The sequence below is a fragment of the Belonocnema kinseyi genome, chromosome 10, assembly GCF_010883055.1.
Source record: "Belonocnema kinseyi isolate 2016_QV_RU_SX_M_011 chromosome 10, B_treatae_v1, whole genome shotgun sequence".
In the NCBI taxonomy this organism is placed as follows: Eukaryota; Metazoa; Arthropoda; class Insecta; order Hymenoptera; family Cynipidae; genus Belonocnema; species Belonocnema kinseyi.
This window is the reverse complement of record NC_046666.1, coordinates 87336315-87347403: the sequence shown is the minus strand read 5'-3', so window position 1 is coordinate 87347403 and position 11089 is coordinate 87336315. Positions and strand designations below refer to the sequence as shown.

General features: G+C 34.1%; 3 protein-coding genes across 3 annotated transcripts in view; all 3 read left to right on the top strand.

Moving 5' to 3' along the window:
- The window catches only part of LOC117182227 (calcium/calmodulin-dependent 3',5'-cyclic nucleotide phosphodiesterase 1-like), a 1276250-nt gene that overhangs the window by 125359 nt on the left and 1139802 nt on the right, over positions 1–11089 (top strand). The window lies entirely within an intron of this gene.
- On the top strand, positions 3845–4339 carry LOC117181242. The gene has a single exon (XM_033373806.1). It carries the CDS (start codon positions 3845–3847, stop codon positions 4337–4339), a length of 495 nt encoding a protein of 164 aa, XP_033229697.1.
- Positions 4403–5970, top strand: LOC117181241. Its single transcript, XM_033373805.1, has 2 exons — positions 4403–5469; positions 5625–5970. The coding sequence occupies exons 1-2, from the start codon at positions 4403–4405 to the stop codon at positions 5968–5970; spliced, it is 1413 nt and encodes a 470-aa protein (XP_033229696.1).

Here is an 11089-nt window from a genome sequence, read left to right as displayed (position 1 = left end):
TTCCGAAAACGCACTTTTCTGAAGGATTAAAAAAACTTGAAAAGCGATTGACCAAGTGTATAGAGCTCCAAGGAGATTATGTTGGAAAATAAAAAAAAATTTTCCCCAAAAAAATTGTTTTTATACTTCATTCTAAGGACTTATTGAACTACCCTCGTACCATCGTTTACTCAGACCTTCGTCATAAAATTTAAAATTCTTAAGGGCCATATAGATTTCCACCAATTTTCTATTTCCTCATCCCCCAAAGATGTACCCCGGTCCACGTAACGAACCAATAAAATTCAAGGACTACCCCCACACTCTATGTTTCCCCACTTACGCAGTCGAAATTTTCACTACCAAGACATCTTGTTTTTGAGAAGAGACCAGTTGAATACTAACTACCGAACCCACCATTATACTGATTTTTGTGGTACAATAAACGTTGATCTACTTTCTCAAATTTCAGTTCTAATTATTTCTATCACCTAGCATGTATTTAAATTATAAAAAATGTTGATCCACGATGAAACATCAAATGGACCTTCGAATCCGGATTTTTATCGCGTTTGTGACAAAGCTGTGCGTGATAAAAATAATAAAAATAAAAAAACTGTGCATATCGAAACAGTGACAATTAAGTGACAATCAACTTATCTTTGTAGTATTCTCGGGCATAAAAAAACTCTGTGCAGTCAATTATCTTTTCTTGTGAAAATAATACAATGCACCAATAATCAAATCGCGTGTGAAATTTGTGCATTCAATTTACTATTCTTGAGAAAACAATACTATACAACAATAATGAATTAGTGAGAAACCTGTGCGTGATAAGAAATGGTCACTATTAAAACAGTAATAATTAAGTGACAATCAATTTGCCCTTGTGGTGTTCTCTAGGGCATAAAAGGAACTCTATGCATTCAATTATATATTCTTGTGCAAAGAATACAATTCATCAATAAACAATAAGGGTGTTAAACCTGTGATCAATTTCATCCAGATAGTAAATTATCCAGTGATAATTCTGAAGGAGAATTCATCGAAGCAATACAGAACTTCTAGAAAGCTCAAATTAAAGAATTAAAAACTAAACGCGGAAACATTAAACGGTATCTGACAAATTTAGAAACACTTTTATCATCTATCGATGAAAAAACTGACTTAGAGACACTAGATTTAGAAGAACGTTTAAAAAAGCATCAGGACCTTTAGCCCGAGTTTGAAAAGATTCAATCTCAGTTAGATGCTAGCACCGACGATCCGGAAGTTCAAAATATAAATAAAAATGAACGTAATAGATTTGAAAAACGATATTTCACAATTTCCGCAAAGATAAAAAAATTAATTAGTACAAATTCACAAAAGATATTCACGTCAGGCATGAGTATAACTTCTAATGCGCGCTCCAGCACAAGTAGTCATATAGACGATCCACACTCAATTTTATCTGCTGTAAACATTCAAGCAGAATTCGTGGGCACTTACAAACTACCCTATCTCAATTTACCAAAATTTAGTGGTTCTTACGAAACGTGGTTAGGTTTCTCAGATACATTTAAAGCTATCGTGGATAGTCGACATTGTATTCAAAATATCGAGAAACTGTATCATTTAGAAAGTTGTTTGATAGGTGACGCGGCTGAAGTAATCGCTTCTCTAGAAACGTCCGCGGATAACCTTTAGGTAGCCTGGAAACTTTTAAAAGACAGATATGAAAACAAAAAGATAATTGTAGAGAGCCAAGCTAAATCACTTATTGAATTCCCCTGTGTTTCTAAAACTTTTTCAATTCGCGCTTTATTAGATCAAACTCAGAAGCATATCTGAGCATTAAGCGCTTTAAGAGAATCAGTAGATTCATGGGACACTTTACTCATCATTATTATTAAGGGTAAACTTACATATCACTTGGGCGAAAAATGGGAGGAGTCTCACGGTGAATCAACAGTATCTACTATGAAAGATTTGATAAGTTTTTTACAACGACGCGCACAATTTAAAGAAATAAGACCGCCTCAGTCAAAATTTGAAAGCAATGTAGAGATAAAATCCGAAAGCAAACGTGGTTCTAATAATAAATTCAAAAAAAGTCTTCCCCAGCATGCGCATCATGTATCACATTCCAAGTTAAATTGCTATTATTGCCAATTAGAGCACGCTATTTACGCCTGTGAAAAATTCCTGAAACGTACGGTTACGGATCGTTGGGAGGCAGTGAAGAAAAACCATTTATGTCACAATTGTTTTAATCCAAATCACCGTGTATCTGACTGTCGTAGCGGTCCCTGTAAAAATGTGACGAACGACACAACTCTCTCTTACACGCAGAGAAAGACAATTTTGAAAGTCCCGAAACTTCAACCAATTCAGGGTCAAATTCCTGCCCTGTCAATCTTCAAATTCATGTGAAGACCCATGATCTATTATCCACAGCACTCGTAGACATTTTGGATTCTCAAGGAAAACCACACGCCTGTCGAGTTCTTCTAGACAGCGGTTCACAGCCAAATTTTATTACAGAAAAAATGGCATCAAGACTCAATTTGCATAAATAACCTGTTGACATACCGGTATTAAGTTTAAATCTTAGCTCTACTAACACAACTCATTCAGTTATTGCCTCGTTCAAATCGCGCGTCAATAAGTATAGTAAACGCACTAATTTTTGATTACTCCTCATGTCACACACAAGTTACTGGCAATGCCTATCAATCTTTGAATCACTTCAAATTCCAGATAGTATTAAATTAGCTGACCCGGAGTTTCAGAAACCTGCAGAAGTTGATGCTCTTATTGGAGTTCAACTTTTCTATAAACTTCTTTGTGTAGGACAAATTGAAATTAAGGGCCACGACGCGGTCTTGCAAAAAACCAAATTAGGTTAGATTGTAGACGGTCCTCTAAAGCCGCAGAATTTTATTCAAATTCCACTCGCTTGCCATTTTACGCAAAGTACTAATCAGTCTGACTTCGGTGAGCTTACAAAATTTTGGGAAATTGAGCAAGTTCCTGTTATAAAACATCTTTCCCATGAGGAGCAAGCGTGTGAAGATCATTTTGCTATTAACACGATGAGAAATGACAGCGGTCGTTACGTTGTGAGGCTCCCTTTTAATGAGAAGAAAGACGACATCACAGTTGTCTTCGACGGCTCTGCCAAAAGTTCATCCGGGATTTCCTTGAACAATGCATTAATGGTAGGTCCAACCATACAGGGCAACCTTTTCACCATTTATATTCGTTTTCGTACGGTTCCTTTTGCTCTAACGGGTGACATCGAAAAAATGTATAGGCAAATCGAAGTAGCGAACGAAGATTCTTTTTATCAAAAAATTTTATGGCGCGAAAATCCCAATGAACCGATCAAGATATTTAAATTAATTACCGTAACATATGGTCCTGCATACGAACCTTTTTTTATCAACCCGTGTGCTCGCTCAATTATCAGTCGATGAATGTCAGTCACATCCCTTCGCCGCTCAGGTTCTAAAGCGTGACCTTTATGTAGACGACGTGGTAACAGGGGCGAACAATCTTAACGAAGCATTAGAACTTCGTGAGGATTTGCTTAAACTTGCGTCCGCTGGCGGATTCACTATTCGAAAGTGGGCTGCGAATGATCCACGACTTATGAGCCGAATTTCAGACCATTCGACAACAGAACTTTTGTTCAGAAATGATCAAAACGTTAGGGGTTAATTGGAATCATCGTTAAGATTTAATTATATTTACAATAAAGGATCGCGACGTTCATGTAACTTTTCAATACAGTGAATTAACTAAGAGAACTATTTTATCAGAAGTCGCAAGATTGTTTGATCTCTTAGGTTTACTGTCTCCGGTTATTATCTACGCAAAAATGATGATACAAAAACTTTGGAAAGTCAAAATAACATGGGACGATCCGGTTCCACTGCATATTCGTTTATCGTGGCTAGAATTGAGAGAACTATTACCCCTTTTAAATAAAATGAAGTTTGATCGATGTGTAATTACAAAAGATTCACGTGACATCCAAATTCATGGCTTTTGTGACGCCAGTGAAACAGGTTACGGGGCCTGTCTGTATTTGCAATCAACAGACAATGAAGGGATGCACCATTCGTCCTTTTTATGTTCCAAATCTCGAGTTGCGCCAGTGCAAACAGTTTCAATACCTAGACTGGAACTATGTGCGGCCTTGTTGTTGGTACGTCTCTACACATCTACTCGCAAGGCTTTGCAACATCTTACGATTAGTCCATATGTTTTTTGGTCCGATTCTACAGTGACTCTTCACTGGATCAATTCATCTCCACACTCGTTGAAAACCTTTGTATCAAACTGCGTTGTTCAAATCCAAGAAGACACTTAACCTAGTCAGTGGCATCACGTGCCTACTAGCGAGAATACGGCTGATTTTCTATCCCGAGGTCAAATGCCAGAAGAATTTATGAAAAATACAATTTGGCAACACAGTCCTCCTTGCCTTCAAATGGAAGAAAACTTTTGGCCAGAAACTAAATTGACGCCTCGTGAATCGGAGTGTACAGAAACCCGAAGTCTTGATGTTTCAAAGACAGTAATGCATGTCGCAGCTAGCGAATTCAATCTACTTTCACGGTTTTCCTCTTTTCGAACCTTAAAACGCGTTGTAACATACTTATTTGAGTCAGAGCTCAGCGCAGCAGGTGACACAATTATGAAACTTACTCAAGCCACAGTCTTTTCAAACGAAGTTGACTCCTTATCGCGCAATCGGGAAATAAACATTAAAAGCAAAATTCTTAATCTCAATACCTTTTTAGAAAACGGCATTCTCAAAGTGGGTGGAAGAATCACGCATTCTGAATTACCGCAAAATCAAAAACATCCTATTTTGCTACCCCGTAAGCATCATGTAACCGATCTAATCATTCGAGAAAAACATCTTGAATTAAAACATGCAGGTTCGAAGGCTACCTTATACGCAATCCGTGAACGATACTGGACAATTGATGGGCGAAACGCAATTGGACGAATTATTCACCATTGCGTAACATGCTTTCGCGCCAAACCAAGTATTCCAAGTTATACCTTGGGAGACCTACCCGCCTCTTGCTTGACATTCACACGTCCATTTCTGAACGTCGGGATAGATTATCGCGGCCCCTTTTACATCAAGGAAAGGCGTTATCGAAACATAAAAAGGGTCAAATCGTATGTGGCCGTCTACGTCTGTATGGCTACCAAGGCAGTGCACCTCGAATTGGTGGGCGACTTGACCACTGAAGCTTTCATTGGCAGTCTTAAACGATTTTTTGCACGATGCGGCAAGTCAAAATCCATGTCATCGGATAATGGTACCAATTTTGTCGGTGCTAGCAGAGAATTGAAAGAACTTCACAAACTTGTTAGCTCCAAACAACACAACGAAATAGACGATCATTTTTTGCAAAATCAAGAAATTAAGTGGAATTTATTCCTCCTGGATCTCCACATTTTCGTGGGCTTAGGGAGGCAATGGTGAAATCACTTAAAAGACACTTTTCACGAGCCGTCCGCAACGCTGTCCTGACATTTGAGCAGTTGTATATTTATGTTACAGAAATCGAGGCGATCCTAAATTCCCGCCCTATAAGTCCTTAATCCTCCGAACCAAACGATCTTAATCCTTTGAGTCCAGGTCACTTCCTTATTGGTGGCCCTTTAAATGGCTTGCCTCACGAAGATCTTACACACATCAATCCTGGCAGACTGTCCTTGTGGCAACATGCTCAAGTTATGCGACATCATTTCTGGTCTCGTTGGCACAAGGAATACCTTAACGAACTCACAGTTCGCAGCAAATGGTGTTCTAATTCTGCTGCAATTACGGTCGCAAAATTGGTGCTTTTGAAAGACGAAAATCTTCCACCCTTACAGTGGAATATGGGACGTATCGTATCAACTCATCCTGGACCCGACAACATCGTCAGAGTAGTCACTGTGAAAACAACCTCGGGACTTTATAAGAGATGTATTTAAAAACTCTGTCCGCTTCCACTAGAAAATTCCAACAAAAGTCATAGCTTACCGCAATTTAGTTAATTGCATGAAAAATTTATCTGGTGACTTTCAGTAGATAAACTTTCAGTATTACCCTGTTTTAATATCACAGTGATATGATACTCCACTTTACAACATTCTTAAACAATTTATTGCAGCCTGTGTCTTGAACTCTTTACAAATGTATCACGGTATTCAATGTACTATTCTTATCATATTTAACTATTATTCTGTTTCTAATTGCATTATGTTTAATTAATATTGTAAGGAAGAATTATATCTACTATTTTTACGTTTTATCTTTGTTTTGAACATAGTTGTTCAATGTGGCCGGCATGTTACTTCGTAACTTTCGAATTTTATTTTAAGATGAAACTTCATTCATTTTTCCAAGAGTGTCATTTGCTCGTTCAATAGATTCTTAAAAACACTGTAAACCTTAGGGTCAATAATTTAATCCCTCTTGGCTAATCCCTAAGAAAGCTTCAATTTCACGTCGTGTAAACATCTTTCTGCCCTAAACTCTGAAAGATTGTACCATCGTTTACTCAGACCTTCGTCATAAAGTTTAAAATTTTCTATTTCCTTATCCCCCAAAGATGTACCCCGGTCTACGTGACGAACCAATCAAATTCAAGGACTTCCCTCACACTCAATGTCTCCCCACTTACGCAGTCGAAATTTTCACCACCAAGACATCTTGTTTTTGAGAAGAGACCAGCTGAATACTAACTACCGAACCCACCATTATACTGATTATTGTGATACAATAAACGCTGATCTACTTTCTCAAATTTGAGTTCGAATTATTTCTATCACCCATCATGAATTTAAATTATAAAAAATGTTGTTCCACGATGAAACAGTACCCATGGTGAACCGAATATCGGCGTGGTCAATTTCTGCATTATTCTGCATTAGGTTCATTACATGACGACGAGACGATTAAAGAAGGATAGAAGAACATCGATTAATTTGTTTAATTTCTGTTGAGAGTGTTAGGAATTTTGCATTCACTTTAAAATTACACTCACTATTGACCATATTGACCAATGTTCCAAATCTTTCTTTTTCGTTCTTTTGTAAATTATATTAGGAAATTTATGCAGGTATTTAAAATTTAATTCCGCCAAGTTCTGCCTAATTTTAGATATGGTAAAAGGTGATCATTATAGATGGGTGATTTAGCGTGGTTTTTAGTCCGGGAGCCAGGCACAGTCTCGTGGCCTTTTCAATTCGGATGGAGCCACTAAGGTTTTTTTATGCTAAATTCAATTTTTTTAGGTGACTCTTCCCCCGAGCTGTTGGTTTTTTGCTATTAACATTTTTTTAAACAATTAATAGGAAATAGGCTAAATGGCTCTGAAAACCTTAAACTTTCAACTCGTCCCACTCAAAAGCTATTTGTTTAAACGAACTGGAAATATTTGTTTATGATAATATACACGTTAAGAAAATATGACGTGGACTCCGATTATAAAAAAGTGTATGGGGTACTTCTGACCTAGCGTCAAAAACTGGAAAAATTGCATTTTTAAAAGCTTTGCCAATTCTTTTCTCAAAAAGTATAGGTGTGGTAGAAAAATTTCTAGGGACTGCACCTGGCTCCCGGACTACTTTATTAAAAGACAGAAGCAAATGTAAGGAAGTCAGAAATACACGTATGGCCCGTACGCCCGGGTAGAAATTATAACTTGGTTCTTAAGAGGCCCTGTCTAGATTTCCTATTTTCTATCGAGGTCCTAAAATGGCAATCTATCGAGGGCGCAAGCAAAGCGTCACGCTCAGCTAGCGAGGTCATCAGTAGGCAACCCAATGAGGGCCTATTAATAGGGTCTGTATAGAATCTAGATAGTCCCTCACACACTAAAAAAAACACTTCCCAATCAATGAAATATTATTTTGAAGCATCAAACGGTGTTTTCGCGCTTGGTCAAATGCATATAAAAATATTCATCCGATTGTAAAATATATTTGCTTTACAAAAGTTTAATCTAAAGATTTTACACCTTTCTGTAGCCTCTGACAAACACTTCTCCGTTTTCTCGTATTTTTATTGACACTCGATTATTAACTATACTCCGCACGTTATTCTAAAACTAAACTTATTGCTGAATTTGACTAGAGAAGACTTATTACTAATAACTAAAGACAAACGCAGTTTATTAAAATATCCGCAAGCGCTGAGAATCGAACGCACGCACTGCAGGCTTATAAGTCGAACGCATAATCCCCATAGCTACGATGTCACGCTGAGAGCGGCATCATAAATGCTTGACGGCATTCATGCGATACTTCAGAAATTAATTAAAAAAGTTTTTTGAAGCTCGATTTGTTATATATGATTTTTAAACGTACGTGATTTCAAATTAAACTAGTAGTCTTGCGCGCGCCACTACGCGCGCCTATTTACCTTTTTATGAAAAAGAATAAACCAAAAGCCTATCTTTTCTATGTTATACATATTTAATTAATGTTACACAATATTAATATAAAATAATAGAAGGCACGAAGGGATGAGTTCTGTACCTGAAACTGTAATTAATCTTTTATAATAGGATTTTAACAAATTTTATATTTTTTGACAGAATATTAAATTGAACTATTTTATTCCAAATGAGCTTTTTTTTATTGAAAATTAATTTACACCTAATATTGACGAATAGCATTTATCACAATTTTGTAACTCACGTTGATGATAATCAAAAAACCAAAAACTAAAAAATATGATTATTTTAAAACAATAAAAGCTAAATTGAACCAAAAACTGCATTTCAAGAAAATTCTTAAGTTTTTAACCAGAGATAAATTTTTAACTAAAATAATGAATCTTTAAACAAAAAAATTATTTTTTAAAAGGTATTTTAACCTTAAAAAAATTAGAGAAATGTTCAACAAAAAAGATTAATTTTCAACCAAAGAAAGAAAGAATTTTGAACATAAGGATTAAATTTTTAATTAAAATGATGAAACTTTACCACAATAAATATCTATTTTCACTCAATTAGTTTAACATTTAACCAAGTAGTCAAATACAACCAATTTTCAGTCAAGACAGACAAAAAATTCAACTAAATTGTTGAATATTTTCAACAAAACATTTTTAAAAAACTGTTTCCTTATAGTTTAAAAATCAAGTAATTGGTTGAAAATTCGTCTTTTTTGTAAAACATTAATCTTACTGGTTAAAAATTAATCTTTTTTAAATAGAATTTATTTTACAACGAAAAAAAGTTCTTTTAAAATTTAATCTAAAAACAACATAATTGCTTTCCTGATCGATTCAGCGACTGGAAGTGCAGAACATACCTAATGTTAAGTGGATTCGATCTTCTATGAAATAATTTTCATAACACTGTTTTTTTTTTGTTGTCGAAAATTAATTTTTTTAACAGAAAATTCAACTATGACATTTTTAGTAGAAAATTAAATTTTTGAATTAGAGTGTGCTTTTTTTCGTTAAAAATCTAACTAATTGTTTTGAAATTTATGGATTTTGTTAGAAATTCGTCTTTTTTAATAGAAAATTAATTTTCTTGTTTGAAAATTCATCTTGCTGATTGAGGATTCAACAATTTTTCGGACAATTCTTTTTTTTCAACATTAATTTATTGAAGTGGAGATTTAACTTTCCATTTTTGGTTAAAAACATATTAAGATTTTTAATTGCAATCTGTTTTGGTAGAGAACTCAGTTTTTTTTTAATTGCACTTCTTCAAGTTGAAAATTATTTTTTTAAACTAAAAACTGAACCATTTAATTTTTCGTTGAATACTAACTTCATAATTGAAGCTTCATCTGTTTCAGTTTAAAACGAAGCTTTATGATTGAAAATTCAACTATTTTCTTCAAATTTATATATATATATATTTAAATTAATGTCTATAATGGTAAAATTTACTTATATTACTTTTAGTTGAAAAATGATATTTTTGAGATAAAAATCAGATATTTGTGCGAAACTTTCTAGATTTTGTAGAAAACTCGTAATTTTTGGTAACTCGTAATTCTTGGTTGAAATTAATATTTTTTCATTTAGGATTCAGTTATTTAAAAAAAATCTTTTTTAGATTGTCAAAAACCAATGTCTTTAAAAGAAATTTTGATTAAACTATTTTTGTTGAAAATTGATATTTTAAATTGGAAATTGACCTTTTTTACTTAATAATACAATTTTTTAATTTTTCTGTTTTGGTAGAAAATTAATCCTTTTGCTTTAAAGTCGATATTTTTTCGTTAATTAACCATTTGGATAGTCTAAATATAACTATTTGGAAACAAATTCATTTGTTTTCATACAGTATTTGGAAATTCAGAAGTGATTAAGAACAAAACTATTAAGTTGTACATTCCTTTTTTTTGTTAAAAATTAAATCCTTTAACTGAAACTGTAACGATCCCACTTTTGGTGAAACATTGAAATTTCGAATTAAAAATGGATATTTTTGTGTTGAAAATTCAATTATTTGTTTTAAAAATCGTCTTTTTTATATAAAATTAGTGTTCTTGTTTGAAAATGTATCCGTTTGTTTGAAAGTTCAACTGTGTGTTACACAGGCCCACAAAAAAAAACAAAAGTGTCTGTGCAATTGACCAGACCTAGATATTCTTATGTATTTTTCGACGCTGAATCCGAATTTGCAATAAAAAAGTAGGGTCCAGCTACTTTTTTACGGGGTTTTGATCGAAAAACCTCATTTTTTACGGTTTTTTCATGGTTTTTTTTTAAATAAAAAAAAATAAAGAAAAATTATATTTTTTTGACTTCAGAATCGAATTCTACGGGAAAAAAAACATCGAAAACCATGTTTTGATTTTTTTTTTCAAAAATTTCAACCCACCATACGGCGATGAAAAGGCAGAAAATCGCGAAAAGTGAAAATTTGATTCAAATTTGATTAAAATGACATTAAAATCAAGTTTTACGATCTTAAACCGATTTATAAACATTGAAAATACTTTACTGGGGGTTTTTGATATTTTTTACAAAAAATCAATGTTTTGGATACTGTTCTGGAGGCTTTCCACTACATGAATCACAAAACTAGAACTTTTTTCGACCCTTGATCATAAAGTAAGACTTAGAACCTATGTATAG